This window comes from Bos indicus x Bos taurus, chromosome 5 (assembly GCF_003369695.1).
Source record: "Bos indicus x Bos taurus breed Angus x Brahman F1 hybrid chromosome 5, Bos_hybrid_MaternalHap_v2.0, whole genome shotgun sequence".
In the NCBI taxonomy this organism is placed as follows: domain Eukaryota; kingdom Metazoa; phylum Chordata; class Mammalia; order Artiodactyla; family Bovidae; genus Bos; species Bos indicus x Bos taurus.
In genome coordinates, this window is record NC_040080.1 from 78,395,737 (window position 1) to 78,411,702 (window position 15,966).

Genomic DNA, 15,966 nt, shown 5'->3' on the forward strand with positions numbered 1-15,966 from the left:
TCTAATTGTAGGTGTTTAGTTAAATCAATTACAATCATGAGATAGTACTCATGGAGCCCTGCAAGACTCATGTTATAAAAATATTTAATAGCGTTTTAAAATGCTCCTAATATCTTATTATATTTCAAAGAATAGATAGCAAAAAATATATACAATGTGATAAAAATTTTACAAAAGTATGCATTGAAAAAATAAATATTTTTTTGTGATATACAAAAATGAAACATCAGTTCTTAGAATGATGACTCTGGATATACTTTCCTACATTTTCAGAAATTTGTACAAAAACTTTAAACCTCAGAAAACTAGGATTAATTAGTGACTGTTATCATTTCACAACAAATAATGTGATGTATAAGTTTATTAAAAGATAACTAGTTATTATTTTATAATTAAAATGATAAGACAAAATATAAACATTCCCATGTGAGGCAATACATTGACATGATTTGCATTAAGAAGCTGTGAATGAATGCCTTCCTAAGAGAAATTATTGATTAAAATATGGATTAGAGTAGAATTTAGTAGATAAAAACACAATGTGAGAACTTATAACTAAATAGTAATAACACATTAGACCTTTTCAATTTAAGATTATATACATCCTGTCCTTTTATTGGAGCCCCATAATAATTCTTTCCTCTTCATGAATCACAGTTTTGTCATGGCTTGTGTAACTCAATGAAGCAATGAGCCATGCTGTGCAGGGCCACCCAAGAGGCATGGTTCATAGTTCATGGTCAATGTGGTCAATGGATAAGGAATGACAAGTGGTGGTTTAGTCACTAAGTCGTGTCTCTTTTGGACCCCATTGACTGTAGCTCACCAGGCCACCCTGTCCATCAGATTTTCCACTCAAGAATATTGGAGTGGATTGCCATTTCCCTCTCCAAGGAGTCTTCTCCACCTAGGGATCAAACCTGGGTCTCCCACACTGCAGGGAGATTCTCTACCAACTGAGCCACCAGAAAATGGCAGACCACTCTAGTATTCTTGCCACAGGAACCCCACAAACAGTGGATAAGGCAAAAAGATACCACACTGGAGGATGAGCCTCCCAGGTCAGAAGGTGTCCAGTGAACTACTAGGGAAGGGCAAAGGGCAATTACTAATAGCTCCAGAAAGAATGAAGAGGCAGGGCCAAAGTAGAAATGATGCACAGTTGTGAATATGTCTGGTGGTGAAAGTAAAGTCCAATGCTATAAAGAACAATATTGCATAGGAACCAGGAATGTTAGGTCTATCAATCAAGGTAAATTGGATGTGGTCAAGCAGGAGATGGGAAGAGTGAACATCAATATCTTAGGAATCAGTGAACTAATATGGATGGGAATGGATGAATTTAATTTAGATGACCATTATCTTTATACTGCGGGCAAGAATTCTTCAGAAGAAATAGATTTCCCCTCATAGTCAACATAAGCATCTGAAATGCAGTACTTGGGTGCAGTTTCAAAAATGACAGAATGATCTCAGTTCATTTCCAGCACAAATCATTTAAAATCACAATAATCCAAGTCTATGATCCAACCACTGATGCTGAAGAAGCAGCAGTTGAATGGTTCTATGAAAACCTATAAGACCTTCTATAACTAAAACAAAAAAGAGATGTCCTTTTCATCAAACAGGATTGGAATGCAAATGTAAGCAGTCAAGAGATGACTAATGAAGTAACAGGCAAGTCTGGCCTTGGAGTACAAAATGAAGCAGGGCAAAGGCTAACAGAGTTTTGTTAAGATAACATGCTAGTCATAGCAAACATCCTCTTCCAACAACACAAGAGACAACTCTACACATGCTATGCTATGCTATGCTAAGTCACTTCAGTCGTGTCCGACTCTGTGTGACCCCATAGACGGTAGCCTACCAGGCTTCCCCATCCCTGGGATTCTCCAGGCAAGAACACTGGAGTGGGTTGCCATTTCCTTCTCCAATGCAGGAAATCGAAAAGTGAAAGTGAAGTCGCTCAGTCGTGTCCGACTCTTAGCGACCCCATGGACTGCAACCTACCAGGCTCCTCCGTCCATGGGATTTTCCAGGCAAGAGTACTGGAGTGGGTTGCCATTGCCTTCTCCAACACTCCATAATATTGAGGGAAAAAGAAAGACTACTTTCTCAATCAAATTCTTTAGTGACATGCTCAATGAAGTGATGTAGTAGAGGGAAAAGGAACAGAAATGATTTAGTCAGTTTTCTAGGAAATAGTGACACTAGTCAAGCCATTCATCAAATAGTGAGATCAAGCTTAGGTCCAGGCTTAGAATAGCAGGATGGAAGAGAGGAAATGTAGCCCAAGAACCAGAGTATGGATCAGCCTAACAACTGATCAATGCCAAGAAAATAAAAAAAGATAAAAGGAAGCAAATAGGAGCAGAAAAAGAATCTTTAGAAACTAAAAGAGATTAGTTTTGTCAGAAGGAATGGTAAAGATGGACTCTAAAGAGTCAGGAAGGACTGGGGACTGGTCAGAGAACAAGTTTTTAGCAGTGGGCAGGAAAGATCATTGCCAATACAAGATGGAAATTACAAGCCCAGGTTGGGTTGCTGACCAGAACTATAACCTAAGGCCCCAACGTTCTCCATCAAAAAGGTAAAGTTTGGAAATATACAAACAGAATAAATTCAAACTCAACATTCAGAAAACTAAGATTATGGCATCTAGTCCCATCACTTCATGGCAAATGGATGGGGAAAATATGGAAACAGTGACAGACTTTATTTTCTTGGGTTCCAAAATCACTGCGGACAGTGACTGCAGCCATGAAATTAAAAGATGCTTGCTCCTTGGAAGAAAAGCTGTGACAAACCGAGGCAGTGTTATTAAAATTTAGCAGAGACATGACTTTGCTGACAAAAGTCCATGTAATCAATGTTACAGTTTTTCTAGTAGTCATGTATCAATGTGAGGGTCTAACCATAAAGAAAGCTGGGCACCAAGGAACTGATGCTTTCCAATTGTGGTGCTGGAGAAGACTCTTGAGAGTCCCTTGGACAGCAAGGAGATCAAACCAGTCAATCCGAAAGGAAACCAATGCTGAATATTCATTGGAAGGATTGATGCTGAAGCTCCAATGCTTTGGCTAACTGATGCAAAGAGTCAACAAACTGCAAACGCCCCTGATGCTGGGAAGATTGAAGGCAAGAAGAGAAGGTGGCGACAGAGGAAGAGATGGTTGGATGGCATCATCACCTCAATGGATATGAGTCTGAGCAAACTCCAAGAGATAGTGAAGACATGGGAAAGCCTGGCATGCTGCAGTCCACAGGGTCGCAAAGAGTCAGACATAACTGAGTGAACAACAACAACAATTTGAGTATCTTTATTGCTACATCAGATGTTTTCTCATCAGTTTTTACTTTTTGAAGCATTGAAGGGATTTCTGCCTTATGGAGGCAGAAATAGTAGAAAAACTACTCATCTCTGTTTAAGTATCTCTAAAATAGCCACAGGAAGAGAAAGGGAAAGAGAAGACAAACACAAGATAGAGAATTGTTAGGGTAGTTGTGAAAGATGATCTTTCACTTGATTATTTTCTGCATATGCATAGCAGAAGTGAGTTCTGAGTTATTTAGATGCTCCTGATGGAGCTGACTGTAGTTTTACTTCAAGAGAAAGCAGCTCAGCCAACAAGGCAAATCATGGAACCTGAAAATATTACAGAAATAATTAGTGTTCTTGATCATCTTTCTGACCTTTATTCTCACAATCTGTGCTCAGTGATCCCCTCCACATTCCCACAACAGGTGTGGGTGTTCCCTTTACCAGTTCTGGTCAGCCCATTTACTGCATGTGACTATTTATGTAAGTTTACCCACCTAGGCTGTGAATTCCTTGTTTATGTCATACTTGTTCAATCCATGGCATGATGCTTGGCCTACAGTGAGTATTTGCTGTACATGTGTGAAATGTGAGTGACGAATGAACTTTATATGTACCAGGGGCAGGCAATTTATAGGAATACAATAACTCACTCATAAAAGACAGCTGGGGAAGTATAAGGAACAGGAGTAATGGGAGATTTTAAAAATTAGGGATGACTTATTGATAATGAGCATTCCCAAATGGAGGGTGAGGAGCACAAGGAGCCAACTCCATTGACATCAATTACGCCTATCCTTATATAAGGTTTGGTATGTTTCCAATTAAGGGTACAACAACTAGAGCAGTAGAACACAGGAAGATAATGTGAGAAGAAAGTAGTTTGTGACATTATGTTCCCATATGTTTCATTATAGGCAAGTACCTATTCCCCTAAAGTTAACCTGACCAAAGAGCTGAACTATCACTGTGAATAGTTACAACCCTATGGACTGTAGCCAGCCAGCCTCCTCTGTCCGTGGGATTCCCCAGGCAAGAATACTAGAGTGGGTTGCCATGCCCTCCTCCAAAGGATCTTCCCGATCCAGGGATCAAACCCACATTTCATGTCTCCTGCAGTGGCAGGTGGGTTATTACTAGCACCACCTGGGAAGCCCTACATAAAATAAACCCAACAAATAAATAGTAGCAATAATACTTTACTGCAAAACCCAAATATGTGCATTATATATTGCAGAATATAAACTATACCTGAGATCTTCAATTTCTTTAATATAATTATGAATCATATTACTAATCTCCTCATTCCCTTCACCTGCAAGAAAAAATAAGGGGGAAAGAATAAACTTGGAGATTGACATTGACATATATACATACACTGCTATATTTAAAAACAGATAATAAGAACCTACTGTATAGCACAAGGAATTCTACTCAGTTCTCTGTAATGACCTATACAGGAAAAAAATCTGAAAATAAGTGAATATATGTATATGTGTAACATTCACTTTTCTGTACAGCAGAAACAACATTGTAAACCAACTATATGCTCCAATAAAAGTTAATTAAAAAAAAAAGAATTTCCTTTAAAATTCAACAAGAGTTGAGAGTAAGAGAAGAGAAAGAGTAAGAGAAAAACAAGGTTATGGAAACAAACAATAATGCTCTGAAACATAATTTAAACAGCAAATTTCCTGCCCTTAATTCCATGAGCAGAAAGATAATATGATGAAGCAAAGACACATTTCATTTCTATAAGAATGTATTATTTACAAATTAAACATTAACTTTAAATTACAGAAACTGACATTTTAACTTCAACTATTTCATGAAATTAAAAAACATGAAGAATATTTTCTGCCCTCCAAAAGTAATCCCTCACTCATTCCACAGCCCACACACATACCTGCTTTGACAAGAACTTGGTTGGCCTGATCACTAACAAGCTGTGTGATTCTGGTCCTCAGAGCATCAACTGTCTCTTGCATGGCTTTAATTCTTACACGCAGGTTGTTATTTTCAGTCTGTAGCATTGCATTCTCATGAAACATGTCATTGATGCTTTCCACACCCTCTTCATCAATTATTCTTTTGCCCTAGAAAAGAAAAGTTATTTCCTTGTTGGTTGAGATGTTCTAACTACACAAGAGTCTTGTTAAAGGATATGCAGGATTGTGTAATTCTACAACCAAGAGCCCTTTTGCCTTAACAGCCTCAAGGCAAGAGTTCCTTTTCCCTCTACTACATCACTTCATTGAGCATGTCACTAAAGAATTTGATTGAGAAAGTAGTCTTTTGAAACAAGAGGCTGATCAAGTTGTTAGACTGAACATTATTAAAGGCTACCCACAAAGAAAACTATAGAATTCTACCCCTAAAAGGAAAGATGTCACCATTATGACAAGAGACTCCAGAGACATACGTGAGAGCCATCACAAAAAGGTATCACTGAGTACATAAAATGCAAAATAAAAATCATTAACTTACTGTTTTATACTCCATAAGTTCCATCTGAAGTCGTGTGATCTCACTACGGAGTGCATTGATCTGCTGACTAGCTCTGTCCTGATTGACCATCACTTTGTTCTTGATATTTCTAGCTCGATTGGCATATTTCAGGGTATTTAAAGTTTCCATAAAATCTCTGTCTGAAGGGCTGACACATGCTATCATGATTGTTTGGCTGAAAGACACACACACAAAAATTACGTTTACAGATAAAAGCAAATAAAATGCTGAAATAATCATTTTAAATACCTGTCTTTTGAATAATATCTACTCTTCAAGATACCAAAAGATTGATATTACCAAACATAAAAATAAAAGCAAATTTTAAAGCCTCAATGCTACCTTAAGGAAAAAGATGTTTTTATATTGTCCCTTTTTGACACCTAATACCTTGAGAAAGCAAAAGTGCATACATTTATTTCTCACCTCTTTACAAAAAAATTTTGAAGCAATATACACAGAATAATTCTAAAATTTAATCTACCTATGAAATGTTGAAATTCAAAACCCATTGCTTTCATTATGTGCTTAATATTTCAGGATTTAAATTTTTTTTAATAACTTGCATCCTGATCTTTTTCTTAGCAAAACATTTCACACAAAATTCTATCACCTGCTGAAGAAAAGTACTTAGTATACCCATATGTTTCACAATATGAAATACCATTTGTGATTGAGTGGTCAAAGTTCCAGAATTTCTGGTTAGATTACACAGGAAAAATGTGAAAGATTATTTTACAGTCATGATGAATTGCTTTATCAGTCAAAGAATAGGATAATAAAATCCTTATGGCTAAGAAATTTCTGTCAATGAATCAGACGTGGAAATTCTAATAGGCACTTAGTGATAGTGAAGTCGCTTAGCCGTGTCCAACTCTTTGCAACCCCATGGACTGTAGCCTACCAGGCTCCTCTGTCCATGGGATTTTCCAGGCAATAGTACTGGAGTGGATTGCCATTTCCTTCTCCAGGGGATCTTCCCAACCCAGGGATCAAACCCAGGTCTCCTGCATTGTAGACAGACGCTTTACTGTCTGAGCCACCAGGGAAGTCACTGGTGTAATAGGCACTTACATACTAACAATTAAGGATGTAATTTACCCAGGCTGGTCTGCAATGGGACTGGGCTTCCCTGGTGGTCAGATGGTAAAGAATCTGCCTGCAATCTAGGAGACCTGGATTCAATCCCTGGGTCGGGAAGATCCCCTAGAGAAGGGAACAGCTACCCACTCCAGTATTCTTGCCTGGAGAATTCCATGAACAGAGGAGAATGGGATTAGAAGAAAGGAGTTACCACCCACACAATTGGCTCAGATAATAAAGTGTCTGCCTACAATGCAGGAGACCTGGGTTCGATCGCTGGGTCGGGAAGATCCTCTGGAGAAGAAAATGCCAACCCTCTCCAGTATTCTCGCCTGGAAAATCCCATGGATGGAGGAGCCTGGTAAGCTACAGTCTGTGGGGTCGCAAAGAGTCAGACACGACTGAGCGACTTCACTTTACTTTACCTAGGAAATGGGTGAGGAACATCTGAGATTCTTTAGCTGTAGCTTAGATAAACCTCAAGAGGAATTAAAAATCCCTAGTGCAAATACCTTAGATTACTACAGGGCAAGCAAACTCTCAGAAGTACTGAAGTATTCAAAAGTATTGACACTGGTAAGGGGAAGATGTTTACTATCTCTTTTTTGTTACAAAACAAAGCTATACTATAAAGCAAAGGAATGAACACAGTAAAAGGTTACAATTTAGCAAACTTTAATAATTTATATTTGGCTTAAAAAACAAAAATTTTTGTCTAGTTACAATAAGATTCAGATTGATATTGAAAGTCGAATGAAAATATAGAACAGAAGAAATATGGACAAATGGAAGCAATACAAAGGATATGCTAGAAGAGAGATGAGTCAAGACAATGCCAACATTACAAAACAAGCAATATAAAAATGATACTGTTAAATTCTATAAAACAAAACATTATTTCCAAATCCATCCAACCTCACCCCAAATAAATTCAACATTATCAAAATTCTTTGAATAATAGTTGTTCAAAGAGAAAATCAACAAATTTAATTACTGGATTGTTTTACAGGATCAGTTTGTATGTAATGTTGAACTATGCCAAGACTGAATTTAAATGCCAAAAATGTTTTCACTTTTAAAGCCAACATGCTGATGTTTATAAGAGGAATGCATTACCAAAGAATACATTTAGCTAATGAAATGTATCAGGATGATGCAAAGTACAGAAGACGAGGAATATCAGCGATTCTGGAAAAGTTAATAACCAGCAAACACCCTATATTTCATTCAATTAATATTTTTAAAGTTTTCTAAAAATGTAAAAAAATGTTTAATTTTTAGGAGACTTGTAAAAAAATTAATTATATTTAACTTATTTTTTTAATTTCATAGAAGATAGCATTTTTCAACAAAATTTTTCTAAGCATCAAGTATGTGCCAAGCACTCAAAACTGAAACTCTGTACAGTAGAGAGAATGTATGTCAAGGATTTCATACACCAAGTGACTGAATAAACTACTTAATCTCTCTGAATTTTCTTATCTATAAAATAGGAATAACAATACCTACCTCAAGAGCTGTTACAAGAAATATGTGAAATGACATGCAAAAGCACTCATGCACTCAAGGCACTTAATAACTACTAGTTCTTCATTATTTTATAATAAACAATTCTTATAAATCAGTTTTCAAACATTTTAAAAATAATGAATAATTGAAATCCAGGAATATGGAGGATAAACACTTCTACATACCTATTGCCCCCAAGAGAATCCTGTAGTAGTCTTGTCAGCTTAGAATCTCTATAGGGAACATGAGTGGCCCTCTTGCTCTTGTCTCCCAATGCACTTATTACATTGCCAAGTGCCAACTAAAAGGTAGAAAGAGAGAGAGGAAAATGATAAAAATGTACTAATTATAACATTTTAAAATAATGAAATCTTATAGAAAATAATACAAAGACATGGCAGAATTGAGACCACTTCTGTTTGGTTTTACTTTACATTTGTATTTTGAAATATGAAGTAAACTTGAAGCTTTCCATATAACTACTAAAAAACTGACACCAATCAAAATTTAGTGCTATATAAATATCTATAACTCACAAATACTAAAACATCTGAAGAGATTTTCTTTAGAAATAGGAATGTTGTAAGATTGATGACTTCTAAACCATTCTTAGAATTATCAGAGCATCATGAAGTATCTCTCACAAAACTGCCAATTCATGGTGCAAATTCTTCTCTTCAGCTCAATGAAGAAATAAATTGCTAGTTTAACAATTTCATGGAACTTTCTGGTACTATAGCTTCCTTATATGAAAACAAAATTTCTTTTAACCACAATAAACATATCAGTATGGTATCTCTGAATAAAGTATTATTAAGTACAGCAGCACTTAGAAATTCAATGAATCTATGTACTAAGCATCCAATATTTAAGAAATTAAGTCAAATTGTAGAACTCTTTAGTCCCTCCTCCTGCCACATGCTTCTACTTTTCCTAGTCACTGAACTAGCACCTACAGCCTAAGCGTTTTCCTAAATGCTTGCCATACTCGCCTATAACTATATTTTTGTTAGAGCCAATGGATGCTGCAGAGAGTGCATCAGCATCACACTGTGTCTTAGTCCCCCTTTTCTACAGTCTGCAATTTTAGCCACTGGTCACTCTGAACCTCTACCACACATCTGAACATGTTTCAATAGCCTGAACAAGAAAACTGAGCAATGGCTTTTGTCTTTTCCAAACAGCACAAATGTAAATACCATACCATGATTTTATATCTCAAGAAATTCAAAACAATACACAAAGTCCAGGATCCTGCTCACTCACTCCTCTGACCACAATATTCAACCATATGGTAGAAGCATCAAGATGCATGGTTGGGAAGACTGGCTCTCTCTAATCAGTCTCAGTTGATAATTCCCCCACAGAAGAGTTATAATCATGTAACAGCAAATATTGGGCAATGACCAAAAAAAAGGACCATATGCTTGGATCCCCTGCTCTAGGAAGAAAGGGAGAGAGGCAAAGCAGAAAACATCTATTCTGATGCTGTCAGCATCACAGAAATTTACAATGCCATTACTTCTAAGCAGGAACAAAGAACCACTTTTATAATGAAATCAATAAAAAAAAAGATTACATAAAAATTTGGTTCAAAACATTTTCTTTCAGATAGTAGAAACTTTAGGCTAACTCCAACACAAGATGTTTTCCATTCAATCAAAAACACCACTTTAGGCTAACTCCAACACAAAATGTTTTCCAATCAATCAAAAACAGGGTATTAAAGTTAATTCCTAAAATGAGAAAAGTTATCATTTTGAAATAATTGTTATTGTTATTAAATAACATGTTATTATAATTTCCAAAATAAAGCCTGTCATAAAAATGTTAGCATAAAACTACTTTAAAGGTCATCCCATATAATATTTAATATTGAGTATATTTTTAAATTTGAGAATTTTAAAATCATTTCTATTATATATATACATCTCTTATACACATATCATAAAACTTAATCCAATTAATTTTTTACACTTGAAGAAAACTTACAATGTGAAAAGGAGAAAAAAGTTGACAGCCTGACATCAAAATTCAATGCATTACTATAAGTTTACAGTAACTTTCATTTCTCAGCTCAGTGTATGAAGGATTTCCACTTGGGTATTATATATTATAAAATGGAAAAGGATAATAAAATAACTCTGATATATTCCCAGCACAAAGTCTTAGTCTTACAAGTCCACAGTTGATGGAAATGCCTTCTTTTGCTCTCTCGCCTGTAGCTCCAGTACGCTTCAGTCTTTCTGAACCTGCCAGATCAACAAAATGGAACTTTGCAGTCAGAGTTTCAAATTCATTCATCTGTGATGATTCAGAAATCACTTTATTATCAGTTGCAATTTCCTGTAATTGAGGAAAATAATTGAAAATACCTTATTAATGTGACACTAAATATCCTTCAACCCCATCTTGCCTTCATTATTCATATAGCCAAGTATAGGCCTGTAGTCAAATAAATATAAGCACAAAAACGCCTGTTGCAACTAGAAGCTTAGACAAAGTTAGATCAAAGAGAGCTATCAACTGAGGCTTTGCTTATATTGAAGAGAAATTTGTACCATACAGCCCTCAAAAACGAAGGGTCTCAAGTAACTAATCCATCACCATACTTTCTGGCTACTGCAGAAATACAGTCCATTTTTAATTTCAAAATTTTATATGGCTGGCCAGCTTTAGCTTAAATAAATCCAGGGACATCTCATTAGGAAAAGGAATAATTAAACAAACTAAACTTGACGCAAATATTCTCTTTGATACTCATGTGATTTTATAGAAATGAAATCTGAAAGTTTAAGACATTAGTACTAACTCACAGCATCTATCTGGGGACACATTCTGGTTTGACACAAGTGAATGGTAAAAATGGCATGTGAACGAGAGCTCTGAACATTCATTTGGGTACTAGCAGTTGTCCGAGATAAAGCACCCAGCTTCAAACACTGCATCATCTAGAAAAGGGAAAGAAAGAGAGGTTTTACTTGAACAATACTTAAACTAAATCTACATAATCATAAGTCTGAGCTACTGGTTAAAATTCATCATATTAAAAGATGTACAAGAGGTAGACTGTTTTATTATTTTATTTACAGGCACTTTTTGACCAGAAAGTATAATGGTGTTTGTTTTTGTAAATAGGAGAAAACACTGAGATTCCATTGTTTGCCATTTGCTGATGTCTGCAGCTTCTATCAAAACTATTACAGTAGAACACTTTGGAACAAACTAAGCAATAACCGCAATTACTCAGGCTCTTCCGTATTTTCTTATTTGTAACGTTTTTTCTTTTTGAACACTCCATGTGACTTGCAGATCTTTGTTCCCCACCAGGAAGTGAACTCAGGGCCAAGGTACTGAAAGCACTGAGTCCGAAACACTGGACTGACACAGAACTCCCCAGTGTAAGTTTTCTTAACAGTCTCTCTTTAGGAGCCATAATACAGGACTACATGATGTTGTTGTTTAGTCACTGTCATGTCTGACTCTTCTGCGACCATGAATGTAGCCTGCCAGGCTGCTCCTCTGTCCACGGAATTTCCCAAACAAGAATACTGGAGCCGGTTGCCATTTCCTTCTCCAGGGGATCTTCCTGACCCAGGGACTGAATCGGCATCTCTTGCATTGCAGGTAGATTCTTTACCACTGAGCCACCAGGGAAGCCCCACAGCCTCCATGTGTTATAGCAAAAAGCACAAAGGACTGTGGTCTCATCCTTCACTTTAAATTATCTAACCCTCTTTTTCTAGGTGTGAAAGAAAACTATACATACAATGCTTTACATTCTTTAGTTGTTATGATAAATGCACTGACTTTATCACAACTGTGACATTTTTAATAATAAAATCCTGTAAAAATGATGAAGATAAAATTTTACCTCAATGCTACTCTTTAGGATACAAATTTCATATGGTGAGCAGCAAAGCTGTTAAATAAAGCCAAATATGCTCTAATTTTTTCCTTTGGCCGTGCCTCGAAGCTTGCAGGGATGGAACCCATGCCTTCTGCATTGGGAGTGCAGAGCCCTAACCCTTGCACCACCAGGGAATTCCCCCAAACATGCTCTATTTTAACTATAACATAAATGTCACCTCGGATTCCGTATTCACTGTACGTGTTGTGACGCCCACAGTATAAATTCCTCCAGCTGAATCTTCATGAATCCTTATATTTGATTTTTTAGTTTTTGCATCAATATCACGAGTAGTATCAAATAAGTCAAGAACCTCTTCATTATATAGCTATCAAAAGAAGTAAGTTTAACGTTAGCCAAAATTGCCTCATGATATAATAACACATATTGCATATTGTTTGAACACATATCTTTGAAATATACATATCTTTGAAATATACCTTAATACATATACCTTAATACACATATCTTTGAAATATACATATCTTTGAAATATACCTTAAAAGTTCTTCTAAATGACATATTTATTCAAAATAACACATAAAAATGACCACAAATAAAAATAAATGCCAGATTTCTTTAGAAGGGTAAGAAGAGTAAAAGACTTAATTATGACTAATGAGTTAAGGACTAGATAAAATGATCCACTAGCCCTGTGCAAGAGATAAATATTTATAAATACAAGTAAATTATAAAAAAATATGTATCAAATGTAGACAAATCCTAAGCTTGAAAGTTTAGGGAAGGTTTTAAGAGTTTTTAGTGTTTGAACTAAAAGTATATTTTCTTTGGCCCTACAGCCCTTCTTAATGTATCTAAAAATTAATACTTAGTATTTTTGCAAGATGAGCAATATATCAATAGACTCTGATGAGATTGTGCTACCACCTTATAAGAGGATGTATACACCAATTTTCCTATCAAAATGCTTAAAGTCACAATGCCTAATAATGCTTACAGGGTGAAAGGGAAGATAAAAGAACACTGTTTCTTTTCTTTTTCCATCATTAGTTACCATTCTTGATAAGGTAGAAACACCTTACCAAGGTGTTTGGTATGGTAGAAACACATAATTATATTCTTCTTGGTTTTTATTAAATTGAAATGTCCATTAAAACTAGCAGTAAGATAACTAATGTTAATTTGAATTGTTTTCTATTTTGTGCTATATAATGCTGAATAAAATGTTTCATCATTTGTCAAAATGATTTGCTTAGGTGATGTAGACTATAATCAGACTAGAACGCTAGTTGGCCCAAGCATACAGAATTATAATGGCACTGTCCACACAATAGCAATACTGCTCAAATCTTAAATGTCTTTTTACTAGCGTGACCTTCCTACCAGCCTGCTGCTGCTAAGTCGCTTCAGTCATGTCCGACTCTCTGCGACCCCATAGACGGCAGCCCACCAGGCCCTGCCATCCCTGGGATTCTCTAGGCAAGAACACTGGAGTGGGTTGCCATTTCCTCCTTCAATGCATGAAAATGAAAAGTGAAAGTGAAGTCGCTCAGTCGTGTCCGACTCTTAGCGACCCATGGACTGCAGCCTACCAGGCTCCTCTGTCCACGGGCTTTTCCAGGCAAGAGTACTGGAGTCCTAAATTAATCCAAACCTGCCCTAATCTTTAGATACTTCATTAAAATATCTGCATATCCGTGTAGTAATACCAGCTTTTGCATCTAGACTAGTGTTGCAGCATCAATTGTATTTTCCTCATATTCTCTCCCTCTCTTTTGGTCTTAGTTACTGAATTCCCAGCACTTTGTGAACCTAACTACATTACAAAAGTAATTCTCAGAAAAGAAAAAAAAATCTGAAATAAACAATATTAATTGTTTTACTCTATGGATGCTGGTCAAATATCTATAATCTTAAATGCCAGTAAATAAGGAATACTTATTACCTATTATCTCTAGTTATTAGTGCCTATGTTAATTTACTCAAACAACATTTATTGGATACCATACGCCAAGCACTAAAATGGAAGCTGGACTATAAAGTCATAGGGCTATGGTCTTAAGAATAAGATTTAAAGGAAACTAATGACACAGTTAAACCATTACCTCTAAGAACTGGGCATTCACTTTAAAATCTGGAGGAGGAAGTCCGTTTTTAATGGAAGTGTGTTTTTTTTCTTCAATACTCTTGAAAAGATGTTTAACAGCACGAGAAATAATACCCTGTTCTTCCTCAATGATGTTAACATCAAATCCTGTTCCCATTGTGTATGTTTTGCCAGCTCCAGTCTGAATAAAAGAATGGAGAAAAATGGATGCTTGATCTTAATAACATAATCTCAAGCAACAAAAATGAAAGTGGAACTGAACTAACACTTCTGAAAAGTTACAGCTTCTATGAAAATAATTTGGTACTTACTTGTCCATAGGCAAAAACTGTAGCATTATATCCTTCAAAACAGCCCTCAATTAGTTTTTCTATGCATTGAATGTAGATCTGCTCTTGCTGGGAGTCAATGTCAAACACATAATCAAAAGTGAAAGCTTTATCTTTGCCTAGGAAGACTTGAGGTTCTCCAGGTGTTACAGATGTACAAATATGGCATCCTTCAATCCTTTCTTTGGCAAGCTGTGGTCTTATTCTGTGAGGTAAAAAACAGGAAGAAATAAAATAAGATACAATAAATGGAAAAAAACTGAAGAAGTAGGATTTTGAAAATCCTAGCCAAATCTTTTCAAATCACAAATGTAATCTGGTATTTACACCTTGAGCTGAAAAGTTTAACTTAAATAATACTGAGTTAATTTCAATATGAGTTACTTAATCCAAAAAAATCATGACTAAGAATCAGTTCAGTTCAGTCACTCAGTTGTGTCTGACTCTTTGCGACCCCATGAATCACAGCACGCCAGGCCTCCCTGTCCATCACTCAGACTCACGTCCATCGAGTCAGTGATGCCATCCAGTCATCTCATCCTCCATCGTCCCCTTCTCCTCCTGCCCCCAATCCCTCCCAGCATCAGAGTCTTTTCCAATGAGTCAACTCTTCGCATGAGGTAGCCAAAGTACTGGAGTTTCAGCTTTAGCATCATTCCTTCCAAAGAAATCCCAGGGCTGATCTCCTTCAGAATGGACTGGTTGGATCTCCTTGCTGTTCAAGGGACTCTCAAGAGTCTTCTCCAACACCACAGTTCAAAAGCATCAATTCTTCGGTGCTCAGCCTTCTTCACAGTCCAACTCTCACATCCATACATGACCACAGGAAAAACCATAGCCTTGACTAGACGGACCTTTGTTGGCAAAGTAGTGTCTCTGCTTTTGAATATGCTATCTAGTTTGGTCATAACTTTCCTTCCAAGGAGTAAGTGTCTTTTAATTTCATGGCTGCAGTCACCATCTGTAGTGATTTTGGAGCCCAGAAAAATAAAGTCTGACATTGTTTCCACTGTTTCCCCATCTATTTCCCATGAAGTGATGGGACCAGATGCCATGATCTTCGTTTTCTGAATGTTGAGCTTTAAGCCAACTTTTCCACTCTCCACTTTCACTTTCATCAAGAGGCTTTTAGTTCCTCTTCACTTTCTGCCACTTTTGTGAGTGAATATCTTTTCTCAACTCCGTAAGAAGTAAAAACTCAGTTAAGTAAGTTCAACTACCAAAGCGCTATTTATTGTTA

General features: G+C 36.3%; 1 protein-coding gene across 14 annotated transcripts in view; it reads right to left on the reverse strand.

The window, feature by feature from the left end:
- KIF21A (kinesin family member 21A) overlaps nucleotides 1-15,966 on the reverse strand; it is a 186,204-nt gene that overhangs the window by 58,129 nt on the left and 112,109 nt on the right. For all 14 annotated transcript variants that reach the window (XM_027542574.1, XM_027542579.1, XM_027542571.1 and 11 more), the window contains exons 2-10: nucleotides 14,709-14,931; nucleotides 14,396-14,578; nucleotides 12,508-12,657; nucleotides 11,236-11,370; nucleotides 10,598-10,765; nucleotides 8,605-8,720; nucleotides 5,807-6,002; nucleotides 5,226-5,415; nucleotides 4,571-4,634 (exon numbers count right to left, since the gene is read on the reverse strand). In XM_027542574.1, coding sequence (XP_027398375.1) covers nucleotides 4,571-4,634; nucleotides 5,226-5,415; nucleotides 5,807-6,002; nucleotides 8,605-8,720; nucleotides 10,598-10,765; nucleotides 11,236-11,370; nucleotides 12,508-12,657; nucleotides 14,396-14,578; nucleotides 14,709-14,931 — 1,425 coding nt within the window. The remainder of the gene's footprint in view (nucleotides 1-4,570; nucleotides 4,635-5,225; nucleotides 5,416-5,806; nucleotides 6,003-8,604; nucleotides 8,721-10,597; nucleotides 10,766-11,235; nucleotides 11,371-12,507; nucleotides 12,658-14,395; nucleotides 14,579-14,708; nucleotides 14,932-15,966) is intronic.